The sequence below is a fragment of the Apostichopus japonicus genome, chromosome 4, assembly GCF_037975245.1.
Source record: "Apostichopus japonicus isolate 1M-3 chromosome 4, ASM3797524v1, whole genome shotgun sequence".
Classification (NCBI taxonomy): domain Eukaryota; kingdom Metazoa; phylum Echinodermata; class Holothuroidea; order Aspidochirotida; family Stichopodidae; genus Apostichopus; species Apostichopus japonicus.
This window is the reverse complement of record NC_092564.1, coordinates 6818880-6842739: the sequence shown is the minus strand read 5'-3', so window position 1 is coordinate 6842739 and position 23860 is coordinate 6818880. Positions and strand designations below refer to the sequence as shown.

The following is a 23860-nucleotide window of genomic DNA, read 5'->3' as shown; positions in this document are numbered from 1 at the left end:
GATTTTACCAATGTGTTTCATTTCACAAATAAAACTGAATGTCAATCCGTTTAGATTTATACGAATGAGATTTGAGGAATGCAAGAGGCCTCATCTAAATGCACAATAGCCTAATATACCAACCACCAAACGAGATAGTCACCTCTTTGACTTTCAACGGTCCTCTGAGATTCATTTCCACCAACCTACCTTGCTTCTACTCTTTCAACGAGTCGCCAAAACAGGCAAAATAGTTTTCTCAGGGTTTTGTTTTTCAATTGTCTTTCGAAACCGACCCCCAACTTGAAGCCGTCATCGATGGAGTATTTTTTCCCCCTCTCTTTTTTCGAAAAAATCAGGTTTTAAAAAGAAAGTGTAGTAGTGTTCCAACGAAGGACGAAAACACAGGAACGTTATACTTGTTACTAGAAATTGAGTGCACTGCGGGTGCAAGATGAATATGTTAAAGTAACTATGATAAAAGGACATGATAAGATGAGAAAGGGTGCAAAGTGAGTGCAAAACCTATATGCATTACAAATAGTATATTCAAATGACAAAATGGTTTTAAAAAATGGTGCAAAATAGGTGCAAGATCTTGTTGCACCATAGAGAATAACGAAAGAACATACATAGGATGATTGATGAACAATCTAAATAATCCACTGGTTAAGTAATATTGATATTAAGTAAGGTGCAAGTCGGGTGCAGACTCAATAGGTAACAATTTATATTAAATGACATTCATCAAATAACAAACTGATGATTTATTCTAGGCACCGTGTAGTATAATATAACTAAATATAGTATAAATAATAGTATAATATAATATAAATTGAATAAGTATACTCACTAAAACTACAAATTATATTATTATATTATAATTATATATATATTGTACAGCTTGTATAAACCCTATGAATTATTCTACCTTGCAAAGTGTGGACAAAGAGTCATTTATAACTTGATGAAAATAACAAACTTCAGCCCAGAATTGGTTATGCAAATTCATTTAAGTCCTTATTGGCATATGACATGGAATTAGTCTTCATATTAGAAATTTGCTTTAATCCCATGATCTCCATCCAATGTTTTTCTGAGATATAATTATTCAGATTTTAGCTTCGATTTACTCTGTTATCAACTAAAACAATGAATTTTTATTCCTACAATGTGTAAGCTCTTGTTTTAAAATATTTCTTTTTTAACCTTTGTTCATTTTCCTTAACGTTTCTTTTTGTACCGTTTCTTCAATTTTGAATAAAATATGTAATCTCTTTTATATTGTCATTTTTTCTTTCCATATAATTTATTTGTTTTCGCCACAACATTATCACATATTAACATATTTACTTGTTTCATACAAAGAAATACAAAATATAGTTGTGAAAGGAATCGTTCTTTAGACTACATTTGGATTAAGGAATGGAATGATATGAAACGACCAGCTTAAGTAATCCTACTTTCCTTTGTCTGCTAATGTAGGAATACAAGCAGATAAAATCATCATTCTTATATTATTTTGCGATTGTAGCTCAACGAATTGGAAACCTTTTCATCCTATATTGATTAAATTAATTAAAATAATTCGTAGATCTAATGTTTAGTCTCCCATAGTAAAATAAGATAGATTCGCAGAGCGCTTGAATAACTGTTCATATGCATCTTATACGCTTAGGTTTAATTTACACATCTATCCTTTCATGGTACCTAGTAACTAGTGCTATACAAAACTCACATTTTTGTTGAATTTCTAACAATACGTGAAGCTATTTGGGACGCACACAAGTATTGTAAAAAAATCATTTCTACTACAAATATTATAAACTAGTTATCTAACTTCGTAGTTTTTATATATTTTTTAGCTACATCATTTGACAGATGTAAAAAATATAGAAACCATTATTGTACGGTAACTGTCAGGTTATAACGACCAGCTATTTCTCGTTGTCAGATGCACGTGTTTTCAAAACTTTCAAAATTTCGAAAATGTCAGCATTTTGAAAATTCAAAATATGGTTTTTCTTCCTCCATCAGCGGAGACTGATTTTTTTTTTTTAATGTGAACAATTAATTTCACGGTGTGACGTCACGGTCTGACACGTTGACTAACTAACACATAACAACACCTAAATCACTACTTACAACTTAAACAACAACGAACAAAATAGCTTAAAATGCCTACAAAATAGTTACGGTTTATTGAGACAAAAGAATTAGTAAATAGGTATAATCTTGCATTAAACAATCGACAATTGCATTTAACATTAAACAGAAGAATTTTAGCGATGAGGAAATGTCACTTTTAATATTAATTATTTCTACTTAACTGTGCATAATTCATATTAAGATTTTGAACAAAACAATTTTGTCTGTTTCTTTGACAAAAAAAGGGGAAAAAAGATAATAATAGCAATAACAATAAATCTGAAAAGGTGCGTCGTTGATAAGAAGCCAACTACAACATTCTGTTAAACATTTAGAAGAACACATTTACCGTAATGATCACGAAGAAACGTGAAGAAATTGTGATAAAAATGATAAGAACAAAGTTGCAAATGTATTATCATTTTTATGTGATGCAAATGTGTAAGTTGTTTTCGATCTCTTTATGATTCTTCTTTCAAATACGGTAGTTCATAATCGTAGAATTATGAGCAAATTTCTTGCTAATATTTATGATGATCATTTCACAAAATTATATATATATATATATATATATATATATATATATATATATATATATTATATAAATATATACCTATATATAAACATATCTTCTCGTCTCGGAAACGTTCAACTTTTGCTGCAACATTATCCCACAAATATAAAATATACCTATTGTATGATTTTTCCCCTTTTCTGTAAGTAAACTATACACTCTTGAGACATAAGAATTTACTCTCGCCCCCCCCCCACCCCCTTTACATACTGGATTAAGGGAACATAACTTAAAAAGCTGAACTAGAACATGCATAATAAAAATCATCGCTTGTTAGATATCTGTTTTCTAGGGCCGAGTTCGGGTATAGTGTCACGGTGTCAGACTCGATCAACTTGCTACACCTAGTCCGAATGGAGGATATAGACAAAAAGATGTGATTTACGTAAGAAATTTTGGAGATGTTGAATGACGTCACTCACCGAGGTCCTTTGCAATGCTTTATTTAGATAAAAAACTTTCCCTATAATTATAGAATATATATATATATATCCCTACATGCAAATATATCAGAGAAATTAAATAATTATTCTCCTTATCAATTTGAAACAGTCATTTTTATGTAAGAAATGTCTTTGGCCTGTTTTTTTCATGGGGGGGGGGGGGATAAAATTGTCCAGAAGTTTAACGTTTCTATGGGAGGTTTGAGGTAACATGTACTTCTGAATTTACTTCTCTGAGAGTGCTCAAAATTATCACTCTATCTAGGAATGAATTCAGTCTTTTCCTAAGGGTAAAACTCTTGCAAAGTTAGCTCTTACATACAGCGAAAAATACGCAATAGTTGTAGAGCTAAATTGTCATAAAGTCACTCTTAAATAAGGGTGGAATTTTAATCCTCTTAAGAGTCATCGACACATACAAAGTGTGAAATTGTCTTTGGCATACGTCAGAACACACACCGTGCAACTCGAACAGGGTTACTATAGTGCATTTAAAGAAAATTCACCCAAGCAAACCCACTTGATCCACCTTCAACCCCAGTCAGGCGCGTAGCCAGGAATTTGCCAAGGGAGGGGCGAAACTGTAGATTCCGCATTGCAAACTATCTAAGCGTAGCGCCACCATGGTTGGCGCGAAGCGTACAAGAAAATTTTGGCTGTAAATGCCTCCCAGATCGCAGGAAATGGCACTTCCCATGCCTTGTAAGTTGCATCTTAGCATTTTCTCTTTTGAAAATACTAGCGATATCATAAAAACCTTTAAAAATTTTGTACAAAATATGCTCAAGGGGGGGGGGGGCGGCCGCCCCCTTCGCCCCCCCCTTGGCTACGCGCCTGACCCCAGTCCCCTTTCATCGAAAACTATAACTGTGTGATCATGACTGTGCTAGCCAAGTGAGATTATTCGAATGGAATAGATAGGCATTTTACTATACATATGCTACTTTTACCTTGTCCAAAAAATCACAACGTTATCAAATAATTCCTGATCAACACAAGAGGTGAATAAACATTGAATTTCTTCTTTCTTTGTATAATTCATAATCGATAAAAAAGTTCAACCTGAAAGCAAAATCGATCTTTTTGTGTCGTTTTGAGAGACAGATGTCTCATCGATCGTTTAAGTTTAGCGCCCTCAGTATGGAGTTTCAATTTGTTCTCGTGTCAGTTTCCAGGGCAAAACATTGGTTCCATTGTTTGCTCCTTTTGTTTCAGGGGAACATGCCTGTACCCCCCCCCCCCCCAACCCTTCTTCAAAAGTAGCCCCCTTACCTTTGCGTATAGTAACCATAAAAAATTATTCAAATATATTGAGAAATGTTTAAAAGGAAAACAGTGCCTAGGAAAATGAAAATGTTGCTGAAATTCTGTAATATACTGTGTGTATAGAATTTTAAGATAATACAACATTACGTCTACTGCTTGTAAGATGATTTGCGAATATTTTTTCTTTACCTGATCGGTACATAGATATTGTGCTACAATATTGAGACATCCTCAAGGAAAGACAATTGAAAACTCTTCCCCAAAACAACTCACGTTGGTAGGCTTATAATTAATGTACTTGATGTAACCAGGGAAGCTTTGACATGATGTAATATAATCAATGGTCTCTCCATTACCGTAAAAATATAACTAATCATTCAAGAGAATGACGTCGAGTTACCACCTTTAAGCTATTTCGATTGGGGCGAGGGTGGGCGGGGGGGGGAGGGGGTAATGTAAAACATTGGTTGTCTTCCTTTGTATTTCTGATATTGTTGACTCTACCTATACTGACAATGATAATGAGGGTTTGATAACGAGTAACTTTTCTCTACGGATTTGTAAGAAAGGAAACTAGCATAACGACACGATTGCCAGACTAATCTCGTTCTAATCCCCACGGTCTCATTACAGAAGAAACATATCCACGTGATCGATCACGATGACGTCATGACTAGTACAGCGTGTCATTTCATATTCTGAAATGAACTGATGTATCTTAGAACGTCCTGTAACAATTGTGCTAAAATCTCAGTGGGTCAGTGTGTACCCTCCTGCATGAGCATCATGCATATTCATAGGCTGCATACAGTTTCCGGGGAATTCTTCAAGTGCCAGTAGAGCTTTTCCAGATAACACGTATAATCTATTCCCTGGCGCGGATCCAGGGGTGCGGGTGTAACCCCCCCCCCACCTCTCAATTCTTCCTTCTTTTTCGACCCCACACTAAAATGAAATTTAGTTATTATCACAACATTGCGTGTAGACCTTATTATAGACCTAATTTATAGCCCATACATGTGCCTCAGAATGCACTGACCTGTTCACGACAATATTTTGAGGGAACCCCCCCTCCGGCTCCCCACCAGGGACTTTCCAGGCCAGGGTCACACCACCTCCTTCTTTTAAAATCCTGCATCGTCGATATTCATCAGCCAAAGAAATACGAAGACCATAGATGTCTCATTATAAGTGGACATGCAACTGATACGTTTAAAAGCAGGGTTTCCCTAACTTTATCCCCCTACAAAACCCCTGTGGATGTCAGAGTTGTCCACGAACCCCCAACATTTCGAGACACGGTCTGAGTCATTATTATACTATAATACGCATAATAGTGATTCGTGAAAGATCAAGTTTATAGTATAATATTGTAATAAAAAAAAACGTCTGTTTCATAATTCAGTTATTTATCGCATGCACGGTACGGTACTATGGCAACATATGCGTATGGAACGCGAAAAGAGTGTGTCGATAGGTACGACTTTTGTACATTACTAAATTATATGATATATCAGATTTTAGTTCAACAAAAATACTCTAGTTCTGACTTTCAGAAACGTCTCACGGACCCCTTGGGATGGACTCACGCACCCCCTTGTGGTTCATGCACCCAGTTAGGGAATCCCTGTTTTAAAGTCTCCACTGTGCAAAAATATTGTCATTCAGACCAATACCATGTTTGCCACACATACGTTGGCACCGCTAAATATATGTGAGAAATGAATATTGTTGCAGTAATTGCAGCTATGAATAATATATAAGAATATTCATACTGTACAGAAGTTTGTTTCCCATACTTGATCTTATTTTTTCTTATATCCACGAACTTAAACCACTTTAACATTTCTTACAGAAAGGTAAGCTTTACAGTGTTATCACTAATGATCTTAGCTGAAAGGCCAAGAAACCTTATGGCACTTTTAAATGAGGCCTCATAACATAATGTACCATGGAATTTAAAAAAAAAATCCATACAATGTCCGGTCTAATTTGTTTCTCCTGAGACATTTTATGGTATGTTTTCAATTTGTCTCTGTGTCAGTGAGTTGCAAGTCAAATTGAAAAGATGATGAGGTCGTGTTTTTTTCTTAAATCGCCGGTCCGTCTTCTCATGAAAGACATGATATCGACAAAACGATTTGAGACAATATAGAATGGGGCACATAAAAAAAAGTCATAGAATCAATTGATATCACTTGATGTCAGAGGGTTGATATCTTTCAAAGAGATGGGCCACAGGGCGTGCAAATCACCTTGTAGCTATTGATAGTTTAGGTGTTAATGATGGCCACTTTGAATAGGAAGAATAATACAAAAGATCGGCACCGACAAAACCACGTTGGTGGGGCTATTGAATAAGATTAGAATGTTTTAAGTGGGTATCACAGTCACAAAAATTTCGATTTAACCAGAGATCGCCCGGTTTAACAAAAGAGCAAAAAGAAAACAAATTTAGAGGAGAAGGCGAATTGCAGTGATTAAACATCAAAGCTGTGCCGCCTCTTATTGCCTTCAATTGCAGGACAATGGGATAACAATTCAACGTAAAGCTTTAGGTCAAAATGGGGTTTTCTCCGTTAATGCGAAGCGAGCCTAAGCTGCTTAGGCTATGGTGGGGGAGTCATACAATCAATTGAGTTATAGGACTGGTAACGATTTCCCCAATTGAGCGTGCTGTGGTTCCTGATTGAGGTATTCTTGATGACCAATTAAAACGATACGGGCACTTGAAGAGGTGTTTACAAAAGTGAATCGGTTTACGCGAGAAAATCTTCCCCCCACAACAAGTGTCGAGTCAAAGGAATTAACGAATTATTTCCAGAAAGTTTGCAAACAAGGCATTGTAAAAAGAGACGGATTGACAAGAAATCTTGAGGGATGAATGAGAAAATTCAATCACCTAAGCAGATTTTTGAGCTTGATTAGTGACTTAATCAAGTATAGCAAATAGACTTACTTTTCCTGTTCAGTGTGTGTGTTGTGTTTGTAAAGAATTTAAAAGCATACATAAATCATGATATGTTTGTTGTAAACATATACAGCTTATATACGGAGATTAGGTCCAAGAAGTAACATGCCAAATCTTGCAAGTATTAAAACGCGTGGATTCTGTAACTTTTTATAACACTCTATATTCAAAGAGAGACAAGGGGGAAAGATAAAACTTGAAAAACTGCTTAGCAAAGGCTGTTTGGTAGGTAGGGCTTCGCTGTATAAAAATGCGAGAGACTGACGTTTCGATTCTAGCTGGCTCTTCTTTGAGGGGGAAACTAAAACGAACTCACAGGAACACAGAAATACAGATGAGATAGGTACATATCCTTTTATGCAGTACATTTAGTTGTGATATAAATAATATTCTTTCTTATGTGAATGAAACGTTAATTTAGAATGGCATGTGATAAACATGGAATGAAATGGCGAATCTATAAGTGATACATTTTTCTAAAATTCTTTCGAATTCGTTAATTTTCAGGAATGTGTCTTAATTTGATCAATGTTAATCGTAAATTTAAAATCACACTCGGTAAGTTTTTGACAGAACAAAATGCTGTTAACTGCGGTCAATAAAAGGAAATGATGTTTTAATGCTGAAGTTGAATGTACAGTAGACTTGCCCAAGTCGTTCAATGTGCAGTAGACTTGCTCAAGTCGGTACGTTGTGCTACAGGATAATTAGTATAGGATACTATACTCTTTTTGTAGAGAATAAATAGCAAAATGAAGGTTTGCTTATAAGTTATAACGTACAAGTTTTATATGAACATAAATAAACACATTACAATATTATGAAACATCCATGTTTTGTAAAATCGATGTGTTTTGATGAAGTTTTATAAAAATCACTGTAAATCCGTACTCACTGTGAAGAACACATATTCTTGGATATTGAAAATTAGCAAGACGCGGAAGTTTATTTCAACGTACAGTTAAAAATGACATTTAACAGTAAGATGTACCTAAATCGCTGCACAAATCTTAATGATGTCATCAGACATCTTCCAGGAAACATCTCAAGCACTTCTTCATCTAAGTCCTTTTTATTGAATTGGTCTGCCGGAAACAAATTCTTTCTTTTCTTTTCCAAAAAAGGGGGTAATTTATAAAAGGCGTAAATTACGTGCCAAGTTGGCGGAAATGTTGAAACTAGCCTGATTCATGCCATAGGTATGACGGAGGGTTACTCTGTATACCAGTCAGTGCATACGACCGTGAAGTATGCTATTAAATAGGACTGCTATATAGTTAGTGTTTATCGCGGAACTAGTACTTTAATGAAAAATTAAAATAGTAGCAATATGAAGTCAGATTTTGAACCTCACAAAGGGGAGATTGTGTTTATAACAAAATAATGATTTCATATGTGTACTTCTTTTAATGAAAGATAACATGCTCATTAAACTAACTATTAGAACGGTATACTGCTAATATCGCCGGAATTTTACCTAAGAACATGCAAACCATGTACTTGATCATGAGTATGATGAAATACCTGATCAGTCATTTCTCAATAAGATGTTTCATGATAGGGTGTAAGACAACGAACCTTTAATAGAAACTAAAATAAGCTTTCAAATTAATTTCTCCCAAGCTCATATATAAGAACACATTATGTTAGGTCACTGAACACTGACGGAAGTATACCATTTAGAACCCCCGTTCATACTCATTTATTACAAATATTTTGCACTGTGATGTCCAGATAAGATCATGAATATGTTAATAAGTCTCTTGATATTAGAACAATCGCACGACCCTTTTTAGTTAGTAAGACTTATCCAGAATTAAGATATTTCGAAAATCGAAAAAAGAAAATGTTGAAAAGAAAAGTTTCACAGATGTATCATTCGATCACATTTGATCCAAATAAATCTCCACCAAATCACGTGATTTTTTATAATAATTTTATTATTTATTTATTTGTTGTTGTTGCTGGTATGTTAATGAACAATTACAGTACTGTAGGCTAAACCCTTGTTAACTGTATCTGAACATGCCCAGGTGTATGCAACTGCAGCATTCTACTGCAGTTAAACCTATATAAAGATAAACATTCCGACATGTTTTGTAAGGCGTTACACTGTGTATACTCCGTACATACAATCCCACATGGGCGTATATACCATTTCCAAATTTATGATAGTCTGTTACAATCATCCGTTTCATTTGGAGTCCTAGTAAACAAGGGCTTTCGGAGAGTATCAACTGACAAATACTTCGTTTAAAAAAAGGAACTTAATTGGCGCCAATCTTCGAGCCTTTGATTGGCATATAACTAACCTCTGCAGTAATGGAGTGATTCAAGAAAGACTGTATACTCGTGTCGTCCTAATGTTACCGTACTTTTTAAACAGAGAGAGTGAATGTTGTTCGTCTATCGTACGAGGAGAATATTTGGCATTAACAATGCAAAGTGACACGCCTTTTGTCCGGTCCAATATCGTTATTATTTATTCAGTATAGATTGAAAATTTAGTGTGAGTAAATTTCAATCTAAACGAAATTTGGTAAACCAATCTAAAATAACCGGCAATCGAAAAGGACAAAAAATTATTCTTTTTCGTGGGGGTGAAAATTCCTCCATGGTATTAATTTTCACCATAAAATATTTGAAAGCAGTACAAAATTAATCTCCTACGTTGTTTTTCTTTTAGTGTTCATTCCATGTCGTAGAGACCGTTTTCTTGATAATTCGTTGAAGAAATTAACAAACAAAAGAAGGTCAATCGAAAGTGAGATTAAAAATTTTCAATCTTATGAAATTATGAATGAAATCATATATCATAATGTATGAGATCAATGGTCACTCGGAACGAAGAGGTTAATGGTAATACGCGTGTCGATTTTATAGATTAAATCAAAGTTCATGCACTGTTTTAAATTAAATCAAATTTGTACCAGTTAAGCTGTACATTTTCTCACTCACGAATTACATAATATAATGAAAGAAGTGTTTAATATGAAATTAATATTTTGATCACAAGTTGATAATATGTAACCACATTCTGCCATTTCAAAGATTAACTCTCTAGTAACTCAAAGTTTTCTTTTTTTAATTCTCTGAACCTCGTGGCCCACGTTAATTAATCTATATGTTGGTAACTCGCAAACTTCTACCCTACCCCTTCCCGAAGAAAAATTAAATTAAATTAAAATAAAATGAAACAACATAACAGTATCTTATATAGCTTATATACACACACTTTTAGAACAAGTTTACAACAAGAAGTTGGTTTAACATATAATTTGCGTAACCGAGGTACACAGTCCATAGTTCAACAATTTGGGAGTTCATATATATCATACGAATATAGAAAAAAAAATGATGTGAGATAAACTCAAATTTCGGTTTTATGATTTTCTGCCAAGTTTCCATATGAATAAATTTCGTACTTCAGTACCTTGTTCGATTTTTGTGGAATAATGTACGGTAACATGCATGGTATACACTACTGTAGTACGATGCGTTCGATATTACTACAATCAGATCCTGAAAAATGAAGATTTTAGAAATCAAATTTATGATAAAATCGGTTTAACAGATTGTTCACTGTTAAACAGTGCCGTAACGTTTCACCAGAGTCTATAATAAACCTACCTGCCTATTGGGTGAAGTAGAAGTTTGTTTTATAAAGCTTTAAATTCTAAGAAAACCAGTTACCTTAAGGTTAGACTGATGATTAAAAAATATTACTCAAGCTATGAGCCTAGAAGTATAATAAAAAATATTAAAAAAACATTAATAATAGTCTGAAAGATTATGGTCATTAATTTTGAGTTGTAGTAAAGTATTAAAAATGTTTTAGTTCATCGAAATAAATAAAGACCTCAGTCTCGCAATCAGAACGAGAAAAGGGATCAACAACATGTTTTAACAAGAGGTGTAACAATGGTGCAATGTAAAATAAAATATTATATTATTTTTCTTCCAAATATTTTAATAAAAAGGTACCGCAAAGGAAGTAATATATACAGTATATATATATATATATATATATATATATATATATATATATATATATATATATATATATATATATATATATATATATATATCACATAATATACTTAACTAAACTATCATCATACTGCTACTCGTTTAGTTAAGTATATTATGTGATATTCTAGCTCTGCCTTGGCATAGAGCACTCTTTGTGAATATTGACCACCATTCTATGTGATATATATATATATATATATATATATATATATATAGGAATAACGGAAAAACTGTTAAACAACTATGCTACATTTAGAGAAAGGCTGGATCTCGAGTGAGATACAATAATTGAATTAGGTAAGTGATTGGGAGTAAAACAGCCAATATATATATATATATATATATATATATATATATATATATATATATATATATATATATATATATATATATATATATATATATATGTTTTCATATACTGCAGGCGGAACAATTCTTCAGATTTAGATCTCGTTCTATAGCGTTGCTCTAATTTGCTTGAATTAGCACTTATGATGAGAAAAACAAACAAAATAGATAATTGCAATCATTCGCAGATTTAAAGGGCAATGAACTGACCAAATCAAACTTGAAAAAGAGAAAAAAATTATGAAACCAAAAGGAGAAATATATTTGGCGTCTTGCAATTATATATGCGCACACTGCTTCAGTTTATCGAAGACCTATTTTTGGGAATTTTTGTATAAAGTTTAGTACGTTTATCATTTACAGAATGCGAAAAGGGGACATTGTCCTGTTGGAACTTTACGGTTATAGGTATATGGATCGGCGGTCTGCAGGTTAGCATGAATTATTACGTGCCAATTAACTCGAAATTCATAGTTCCTTGCTCATATTTTATATGCTGTATAAACATAATAATGGCTACACCATGAACAAATGCATATAGGTCCTACACAACCGGTCTTATGTCACAAAAATTCAGTCTCATTTCGTAAGAAAAGACCCCCAAAAAACTGAAATATCAAACAAACATGTGGCAAAAGATGAAAAGGCAGGGCTTGGGCAGAAAGGATGAAAGGAAGAAAAAAGTATAAAAAAATATGAATAATATGTAGACAATTCTGGTTAAAAGCATATATACGTTGTTTTGTGTTTTTGTTTATACAAGAATGTGAGGATTTAATACACATAACATAGTTTGCATATGAAAATATTTTATAGGTCATGGTGTTGTTGAATGAAAGAGGTCAAATGTACTTATCATGTTTAAACCTACAGTAAGTTGGTGGATATTACTATTTGCATGGGTGATGTAGTTTGGTAAACTAGTTCATCTATAGTTTAATATTCAAATTTTGAAACAAAAAGGCAGATTATTCGTCTCCACAGCCGTTCAGAAATTCGCGGAACAGCTACTTAGTAGAGTTAACATGAAGCGATTCCCTTCAAATCGATCAGCCAATTCCTTAAGACTTTTTGATGTGGAAGAACAAAGGAGATTGGCGGAGGATATTTGTTAGAATTTGTTTTTCTTTGTAATTGTTAATATAAGGTACTGTCAGTTAAAAATTTCTGTATTACGACTTTGTTTTTTTGTTTGTCACTTGCCCGTAGCTGTTATTTAAAGAATTAAAGAGAGAGAGAGAAAAGAACATTTATTGCATATACGATAAAGACAGAGTTACTCAATTTTTCTGAGCACAGAAATTGATATTAAAATATAGCAGAATTTCACTGTCAAATATTCACTGAGCTCACGTGACTATATTTAGCAAACGGATCTTATTGAAACATGTCATCAAAAGATTAAGGACTAATGCAACGGAAAATCTAAACATGAGAAGAAAAACAAAATATATCATTTTTGAGCAGCCAATATCAATATTTATTTTGCAAAAAAAAAAAATCCCGTTCGATTTAAAATTGTTTTGAATCTGATTTTAGATTTGCTTAATTGAAGTTAACATTCCACATACTGTAGCTTTATAGGGACGATTATTTATTTTGCATCCTCTGAGCTTATCAGTTTCAAATTTTGTGGAAGCCCCTGTCACTCCCTCACTGTAATAGCCATATCTCACAGTGAAAATAATGGAAAATGAAAAAGGCAAGAACTAAGTGGTTGTTTGAAGCTAACTTTTTTTGCGAACTGGACCTCTTTTGCTTTCAGCTTGTCTGCACAACATAATCTAATCAATTAGTATAGACATCTATAGTAAAAACAATGATCCAGTTACGCGAAATAGAACGGATAAGCCGTATACTAATCCATTTACCGAAGTGGCCACCCCACCCACCACCACTACCCCTACCCCCCCACCCCCCAACTGGACCCGACCAGCCATTTATGGAAATTTCCAATTCATTGTGTCACATATAACCAAAGTAATTCCATGATGCTATACACGTTTGCTGAAATTGTACTAATATCGAATTAACTTGTGTCAATCATATAATTCCGTTAAAAGTTCAAATTTTATCCCATTTCATAAACCTATTCGACAAAATAGTTCAATACAACCGATTGAATCGATGATACATAAAACTAAAATATGGAATGATAAGCACACGAAATTAAATAAAAATGAGGAGGGCGGGGGGGGGGGTGGCGGGGTGGAAGAGGGTTAAGAAAGGGACGAAATCTGTCTTGATATAAAGCAAACTGGATGCCACATATCCTAGCCGACTAAAATGTATAGGCCTATACACGGAAGGTATACTGATAGTACAGTCAGTCAGTGAGCACAGACCAAGTTATCAAATCAAGGTTCGGGTCACATGTGTCGAGTCTACTTAGACAAATATTGCCGATTTTTTTCATAATCAACCTTTTCATCCAGTGTACTACAAAATGTCCATTCATGCGAGAAACAATTAGCTGCAATAACTCCTATTCTCTCTGTTAAAGACTTTGTGTGGTGTCTCATAGATAAGAGTTAAAGATAATGGATTTAGCTTCTAGAGTTTAGCTTGTGTAAGTTATTAAAAAGCCACCACAATATTGTTTTGTAAATATTGCACACTCTGCTTAACCCTTTCGACACATGTAGACTGGGTTTATTCAACAAACAACACCGCGTGTTCGACGGCTGCCAAACTATACCGATTACCCTCTTATGGTTCCTTCCCACCCTTTCACATCAGACATATTACTGTTTGTTCTTATGAGTCTATGGTGCGTGGTTTTGAACGTTACAGGTTGACAGTGTTACAGTATATGTATATATATACACAGTGTATCATGATTACATATATGCATAACGGGGACAGTTATGAAACAACGGGATTTGGTAGAAATGCTTGGTTTTACTTCAAAAGTTATCAAGACACGAGTTATGTTTTTAACTTGTAGAGGATGCGATCACCATACTCATATTGTCCCAATGACCACATTAAATGTAGATATTTCATGCACATTTATTATCTTATTTTATATAAAATACACGTGTTATGTGCTGTAACATTGCCTATACAGTTGATATATTTATTTAGGCTATAGGATAAAAGAAGTAATTCGGGTTTGATTAAGTTCCAAGAATGAAACGGAGAAATATAGCCTTCACATGAAAGTTTTCAAAATAAAACATATTCTGGATTAATAATGACAGAAATCTTACAAACAGAAAGTGAAAATTTAAGGAAAATGCGGAGTAGAATGCAACGTACAGTATGTTATTGTTTTATGTTAGTAACTTGCAATATTATTTTTTTTTGGGGGGGGGGGTGGGGTTGAGGAGGGGGAAATTGAAAAGTCAATCAACTCGTTTATTTGTGTTTTTTCCCCGTTACAATCAGGTCTATACAGTATATGATCTTGGACGAAAGCTGAAAGAGAACCTTTTTTCTTCTTTCATAATAGCCTACGCTATGTTAAATGCTATGAAACTGTCATGTCGCGCGAATCCTGATTTAACCGTCCAAAAAATCGGTGAAGCAAATTTAATCTCCTTTTTGCTTTCATTTATAGGTCTGTCTCCTTCCATGACGATGAAATTGGTCAATTCAAGTGATCAATGTAGCAATGACGTATCACAACTCGTAATAGCAAGATTTTTAGCAGGAATATGACCACCCAAAACTAACCTGTAAAATTTCATCATTTCGTAATTAATTAATCACGTGTCTTGACATTCCGATAACCCTTCTTTTTTTTGTCTGGCGCTTACCTCGTTTCATAATATAAGTTTTGTATTTTTTTAATAAAAGCAGGACGAACAACACGACCTCAGACTAGGATTTCTTCATTCCCGCAGTTATGTACAAAAGACATACCTTACATGACTTGGTAGAAAGATTGTGTTCTTTTGTATTGAAAACAAAAAAACATTTCTATGCGTTTACAACAGAAAGGGGAAACAAAATCAAGGCACGCCAAATGTCCTTGAATTTAACACCTTATATTATTGACATTTAGATTGGTAAACATTTGGCTTCAGAAATTCGTTGAATGCGTTCTCGGTATTGAAATAACAACCAACATATCTATAGATGCTATGCATGCAATACCAGACCTTATTTTGCTTCTTGCACCGAAAATGATGACAATGAGTTTGTTAATTAGCTGAAGAACTTTAATAAAACTAACATCATTCTCTAAAGATCTGTTGTAGAGGTCGAATTAATCATAGTCACTGAATCTGTTTTGATATGTAACCATGACATACTTTATTTTCATGTTTCCGAAGCAACCGTTTTTATTTTGATAGCCAAATTGTGAGACCTTTGATAGCGCTTCCTGGTGAAACTTAAAATACCCGTGTTTTTTTTTCAATACATAAACGTTGCCTACTGATGCATATAACAGTAACAAGTGTTTAGTAAAATTCGCGTGCACACTTCTATATGACTGTATATGTTTTCCTGTTTGATTTACACTATTTGTTGACTTCAAAATTGTCCCACCCATTTAGAGGTTGAATAATATAGAAATTTCACCACTTTTCAGCAAGTTTCCAAACGGGTACCGTTATTAGGCTAATATCATACTTGTATATTTCTGTTTTAATGTGTCACTCATTTTCTTGCCCTTATTATTAAAAAAAATTGAATATAAACAGTGTCCCCAACTTGAGGATAAACACATGTGTATTGAGAGGTATAGTAAGCTACTAACGTATTAATATGAAGAAAAGATTTGGACCGACTTTTGACAAATTTGAAATATTTCAATTCCTTTTGTGTTTCCTGTGAAAATGACAAGGATGAATCTATATGGTACACCTACAGTAATGTCAACTATTACTAAGTATCGAGAGAAGCACAAACTGCTTAAACGACGACTGGGATTACTTAAACCTCCTTTGCAATATGAAGGCAAAATACAGAATCTTATATATGATTTACATGAACTTAGTGACCAAAATGGCGCTTCCAAAGAAACTTACAAAAAGATCGCCTTGATTACAAGTTGAGACAAGATATGATTATATACCAACGTTACAAATTATACTATATGTTGTACATAATGCATTAGAAAGAAAATTGCAATTAGACATGAGGTATGTACATAGTGTGTTTAATTTAGCTGGGTAATGTACTAAACCCTGCATGAGTCTTTCCATAAGTTAGTCAGTGAGTCAGTCAGTATGTATGTATTTATGCATATATGAATGAATATACAGTATATGTACGCATTGCATCTTACCAAAGAAACGCAGAAAATAAGAAAGAATGATATGTATAGATATAGATATAGGCTACTTTCTTCATGTATCAGCATAAATTTAAGACAAATTAATATTAGGGTGATAAACTGGTATGTTCTCCCAGTTGGCATTCTTTCAAAGAAAGATTCGTTGTGAATCTCTGTTTTACTATGAGCACAATATATTTCTTGCAGAGAAATCATGGCATCCTTTTTTTCACCTAATCTATTTTCATTATGTTCACATTTATGTGTTATATGATCTCTGTATAGAAGTACATTTGTATTAAATCTTTGTTTTGATATGTTATCACATGACTTTAATTTTATGCTCTTTCCTATTGTTTTACTTCAATTATTGAGAGAGAGAGCACTCAAGAGAGTAATGGACAGATTATCTAGTTCTCATACCTTAATCCTTTTTTTCATGTTAAATGTTAAATATTATAAATAGTTTGATTCATGTTAGCCTATACCAAACAATCATCGGGCTATGTTCATCACGTAGCCGTATTCACCACAAAGATGTTATAGCAGTATAAGTCACCTCAGACAAGACATTTCGATTTACTATTATCGAACGGATTAATAATAAGTTTATGCCCTTTATCCGAAAGAAATCAGTGAACGTGCTCATAAGCTCTTATAATAGAAAAGAAGGGTCGATAATTAAGACGAACAGATCGAACGACTGACTGGGTTGAATATTTTCCGTTTTAGTAAACACTTCAGGCAGTGAGAGTACACATGTATACTGAAGACTGTAACCTAATGTGCCTTTAACTGTCTATTTACAAAGCTGAGAAAGTCTGCAGTTATTGAACGTTTGCAAACAAATAAAGTAAAAAAGGGTTCTAAACCACAAAGAAAATCTGAGTACATTTTGTAATCGCATATGGTAGTGTGCTACAGTAAACGTCTTTTCGTTTCTTTCTGTATTATTGAAGAAAGTTGGAAATCTTCAAGAAAATGTGCTGAATGAAAGGAAAAAAGGTTAAAACTTTCAATATTAAAAATCCCTCCAGCAACACCCCCACCCCCCCCCCCCGCCGATCCGGCCCCACTGTCTTTGTCGATAAGTGAATATAAAGCATTTCTGTCGCTGTGTTGAACTTTTCAAATGTAGTACATATTGTGGAGAACATATGCATTGTGTAAAGAATACCATGACAAGAACAATAAGCCATTGTCTTTTTTAGAGGCAGATTTTTGTTGTCGTGAGAAAACCAGTATGTTCTTCAACCTTTACCCTCACTTCAAAATTGCTATAATTCCTTGTTTTTTTTTTAAGTTAATTTTCAAATTACATTTCAATAGAATGATAGTTTCTCCTACTTTGCATTTTGTAAATAAGTGCAAAACAAAATCAATGGTATCTATTTATTTCTGTAAAGGGAGGGCATCTTCCGATTATGATGATGGTGTTTAAGGACTAAAATATAAAGGTAAAATGTGACATATGCTGTAAGATAATTGCAACCCGAACAGTAGTCTCTAAGGTCGAATGGCAAATGAAAAAAAAAATCTTTTATCGTTCTGCGTTAACTCAACAATTTTACAAAACCTATACCGAATATTTGAGAAGTTTCAAAGATATCCTTCAAGAATCTTGCACAAAGGGAAGATAATTGTACACATTTATAATTAATAATTTATTTCCTCGCTATTATAGCATAAGAAACCTGCATCACAAAATATTGGAAAATTTATCAATTAAATTATCAATTTTTATAGTTTAAATTAAAATAAACTTGAATTATAAAAGCTAAATGAGCTACATTGGTTATGGAATTTTGGAAGTACAAAAAAAAAAATAATCATAAAAACTTGAAGAAAATTAAACTAAAGAGATTATGTGGTATAAGGCTAACTTAAAGGGGTTAACTCGTTGAGATGTGTTACATACAAAGACGTGGTTGCCAATAAGAAAAATAATGATAACAAAATAAGGAGAAAATTACTTAAGAATTTTTCCCTTGAAGTTAATATGTTCTTTAAACCGTGGTGAAATCTTATATAAGCTAGAATAGAAAATATTCCTAAATACAGTTATTGAGATTTCTAATAACCGAGGATATAATAACCGCTTTGTAATCAACCCGTTTACATTTGTACAACAATTTTATCAAACCTACTGTACACTGTACCAAGTATTAATACAGGGAGTTGCGATGGATAACTTCTTATCTTAAATACTCTCCTGTCGCTTCATTTGTAATAAAGTGACGTCTAATGTGCAAATATTTAATAAATTTGACTTAATTATTAACGATTCGTCTACTCGATACTATTTGTCATAATGTTAAATCACGTGCATAATACAAAATTAGAAAATTTAACAATTTTCGCTTTTACTATTTCATTTTATGAAATTTAACTGAACTGTTGGCCAAACTAATGGACGGTACATTCTTATGAGATTTCTAAACGCTTTCTTTCTTTCAAATTCATATAGTTTATGAATTTGTCAACTACATGTATACGTATGAATAGGTACTATGTGGTTACATGAAAATGAGATGTTAGGCTAATGTAGGTCTTATGTAGGTAACCTCTGTAACTGTGTAGGCCTAACTATACCTCCTTGGAAAGAACTCAGAGGGAACAAAAAAAAAAGCAGAATTCAGTTTGATAAAATGAAATTTTAAATCTATTTGACGAAACGTCAAGTCATCAACAACATTTGGGACAGAGGTTGTTTGGAAGCGGGGGGGGGGGGGGGCGCTGGGTCCTACAAAATTCTTGAATTGAGCCAAACCCCTCTAAGTAACCTAAATAATCTGCAACAAAAGAAATCATATTTTCATAGTTTTCCATCATATCCTATAAAGCTTCATTTTAACCCCAAAGAAAGTGAAATTACATGCACTAAGTTTTCGATGAATTCTCCAGTATTACTTATGAAATATTTCAGTCATGTACAATACACTGAATACTTGTTGTTATCGTTAATATATAGCACAATACCCGGTTTTCATTTTGCTTGTCTTTTCATTTTGGTCTTTTGTTTCCATTATTCTTGTCATGAATACGTTGAATGAGTCATTAAACTGCAGTTTAATTACTTGACAAATTGTTCTCACCTGTAAATCCCGACCGAAACAAGAAAGACATGCTTTTTATGTCCCTTTACAAGGACGAAACTCTTAACTTTTCGGAAGTATTTCAAAAGCAGAGTTGTTTTTATTAACATTGATCAAACGCGGCGAAATATTATAGCGAGAAGGTAGAAAAACATATAAAACTTGAGCATAAACGTTGAATCAATTGGATATAGCTGACACATGGTGCGTGGTGCAAAGTGAAACCATCTTCTTGAATCATGAAACATTGTGTCTTCAAAGTCCCCTCCACCCCTTCCCCTTACCCCTCACCTATATATATATATATATATATATATATATATATATATATATATATATATATATATATAGGTGAGGGGTATATATATATATATATATATAATATATATATATATTATTTTTTGACACTTTGTCTTTTAGCAATATTTATAGAAAAAAATGGGAAGCAGCAGAGTAGAGAAAAATCACAAAATGGTGTAAAATAATTGATGACAACCTGCTTAATATTTTGGGGTGTATATAGTTAATAAACGGCCTAGATGATTTTTTTAAAACTGATAATACAAAAAATCAAACAGATGATATCAAAACAACTTGGAGGTACGTTTGTATGATAAGGGAGAACTAATTGTACAACCCCCCCCCCCCCCACATCCACTCATCAGCCACCCTAAAAACAGAAGAAAAGTTTGAGAAAATTTCAGTAATTTATAAATATCGCCAAATATTTGCTTGACGAAAGAGTTTCATAAGGAGGTATTAGTCTTATACAGAGGGTCGACAAACCGGTCACTTTCGATTAATCTACCATTTATAGTAATTGATGGGGTAAAAAGGGTCGATATTACCTATTTTAGGTGACACTGCTTACATAATAATCTAGAATGACGAGCAGACAGTATCTAATGTTGTCAAAGCGAAACTAATATTTGTTCCAACCAGTAAATAGAGACAAAAACAGATACTTTTGATGTTGAATGGTTTCCATTCTTGTTTCTACAAAGTGAATGCGATTGCCAGAATGTTTAAATCGGTGTTCAAAGATTTTTCAAGCAGAAAAAAAAGGTGTAGAAGGAACTATTTTCAGTGTTGGTTTCCACATGTCAAAGTGAACAAATAGTAACACTACTTTGTTTGAGAAACAGATCTCAAAATTAACTGTTTAGAAATTATTTTCAATATCCGGTGTTTTCAAAATTAAAACTATTTGATGCGAATTTTGAATCGTTTTTATCTGAAAAATAAACAATTGCTACTGAACAATGTTAACCGCTTATAGCGGGTAGCTCTTCGGGGTGACGGGTACGTTCACCCGAACACAAAGATTTAGCAGTAGTCACTGAGTTTCACCATGCCAAGCCGTCCCGTTGCAAATATTTGATTTATGCTTAACCGTTAATATTGGCCTATAACCAAACAAGTAAAGTCATTATTTTCATATATATATTTTGACTGGGGGGATTTACACCGAGGATGAAAACCGTCTTTGCTTAAGTAGGAAGAGAGTAATTTATCCTATAACAACAGCCACGTTTTGGCGGTATCATGGTTTCGTCATAAAAATCAAATTTCATTTACTATCGTTTAATGAAGCTTCCTTGAAATACAAATCACATTCTGGCTGCGTTTTGTATCTTACTAACTGCTATAAAACATAATCACTTTGTTGCAACGGTTTTCTTTTAATTTGTTTTCTCAACTAATGGAAACTTTTCGAATATTATATAACATCACAATTAAACGAAAGTTAAATTTCTTCCATAAAAAAACCCGAAATCGTCTTCAAAATTTAACGTAAATTGTGGAACATTGAAATTAAAATTGAAGAATAAAACCGTGCTTTATTTGTTGTTGCTTTGTACTCAGTATAGTGGCTGGTGCCCCTGAGATTTCTGTCATATCACATTAGATTTTTTCTTCAAGATTATATCATATTTTAGTTAGAAACAAAATTGGGATTCGCAGCGGATTGATACTCCTCAACTTGGCGAGATTTTTCTTCTTCTGCCAATTTCGTTCAAAGAACAGAGATCAGCTGAAAAGTGTTACACAGATATATCGAATATCTATATACAATTAATTACACAAGAAAAGTCGATACGATTTTCTGAGAAAAAGCAAAGTTTTTGGCTGAAAACTGGTGACAAACTTACCATGTTAATATTTCCCTCCATAACAAAAAATCCTGCTTGCGATATGTATATAAATATAGTAAGGAGCAAATAACGCAAGTTATGCGGTCAAATGGGTTAATACAATGAAAGCGTAATGTAATCGCGTAAACGACCCATATGTTTTTATTTTATATCTTCAAACGATATTTTTATTATTACTGCAAGAAAAATACTTAGAACTCCCTTGATAACCTCGTAAAGTGAGTTTATGAGAGTTCGTCAAGAGATAGAATGCAAAACAATTTACTGTTAAAAGTAATGTTTTTGGACTATATAAAAATCTAGTGTGTACGTGAGGCTGTTGAGGGGGGGGGGGTGGATTGATGCAAAGGATAGCTGAAACTTACCGGACATATCCAGCGGGAAGGGGCTATTCATATAACCTGCCGAGCAACCCCCACTGGTAAAGTATTGTTGTTGATGATGAGCCGGGTGGGTGTGAGGCGTTGAACCCGTCGACGGTAAAAAAGCTGCTGAGTTGTTGAAGGCGTGGGGGTAATGGCGGGGCGTCGTGGCGTACGCCATCGACTGTCTGTGGTCGTTGCCGTTCCATGCGTTAGAGGTATAGCTGATAGGGCTATGGCTGTTGGGTATCTCCTCGGGACTGGCTGATGTGGAGACCGGCTCGTTTGGCCCATAGAAATGAGAGTAATGGAGGGAATTATTAGAGTCGTTATAGCCCCCATTTAAGCCTACGTAAGACGAGGAATTATAGGGGCCTCTTTGAGAACGGCCATGTCCCGATCCATAGTACCCGTTGGGAGCGGAGGACGATAATCCCCTATACTCCGACGCACAACTCTCTGTGGAATTCACCATGTTGTTGGTTCTCTGTGCTTGCCAGTTCGTCTGTTCGGATCCTATTTGCATCATCATATCCACTTCCTTTTACCAAAAAAAATTGGTCCACACTATATAATTCCACAATGGAAGAAAAAAAATTAGCCAGTAATCTCTCGATCCCAATAACCATGTGCAAAGAAACGCAAGAGAATAAAAAAATTACACGCTTCAACAATAACAACACGATCACACTGTACAAAAAAAAAGGTACTAAAAATGACCATGGAACAAGTTTATAGTTGCATGGTACAGTGTGCGATCTTCAAACGCCTGGGTTAGAATGTGTTGTTAAAGTTGTTAAGTACCATTTATGTCTGACCCCATCGACCTTCCTTCTTTTCACCAATACCACGATGAATAACACATCACGTGATTCGATGGTAACTTTTGTTTTTTTGCGTGTGTATGGCTGATACGTCGTCTATCACAGAGCCTAGTGTATAGATTTGTTCACAAGCGCTGTAGCAGAACGAATTTTCTATTCGAAGTTTGTGTTCTGTTCAGATCCCTTTTCAACAATTCGACAATTGAAATTCGTGCTATTATTATCATCAAGTTTACTGTGTGTACGAGTTCGTTGAGTCCACGGCAGAAGAAAAAAAATCCCAGAAAGAAAAAAGATAGAAAAAAAAAACAAGGGATGAGCAATAAGGAGACAAAGTCCAAATGCGGTGCTCCTTTGAAGTGGACAAGAGAGCACGCTTGATATGGTGTAGCAACGCTCACCTATTGTAAAACTGAGAGGATTTAACTGCCAACT

The 23860-nt window shown here is 33.9% G+C and overlaps 1 protein-coding gene across 1 annotated transcript in view; it reads right to left on the bottom strand.

Moving 5' to 3' along the window:
- LOC139966294 (uncharacterized) overlaps positions 1-23634 on the bottom strand; it is a 35920-nt gene extending 12286 nt beyond the window's left edge. The window contains exon 1 of the mRNA XM_071969149.1: positions 22605-23634. Coding sequence (XP_071825250.1) covers positions 22605-23133 — 529 coding nt within the window. The 5' untranslated portion in view covers positions 23134-23634. The remainder of the gene's footprint in view (positions 1-22604) is intronic.
- Between the last annotated feature and the right edge of the window lie 226 nt (positions 23635-23860).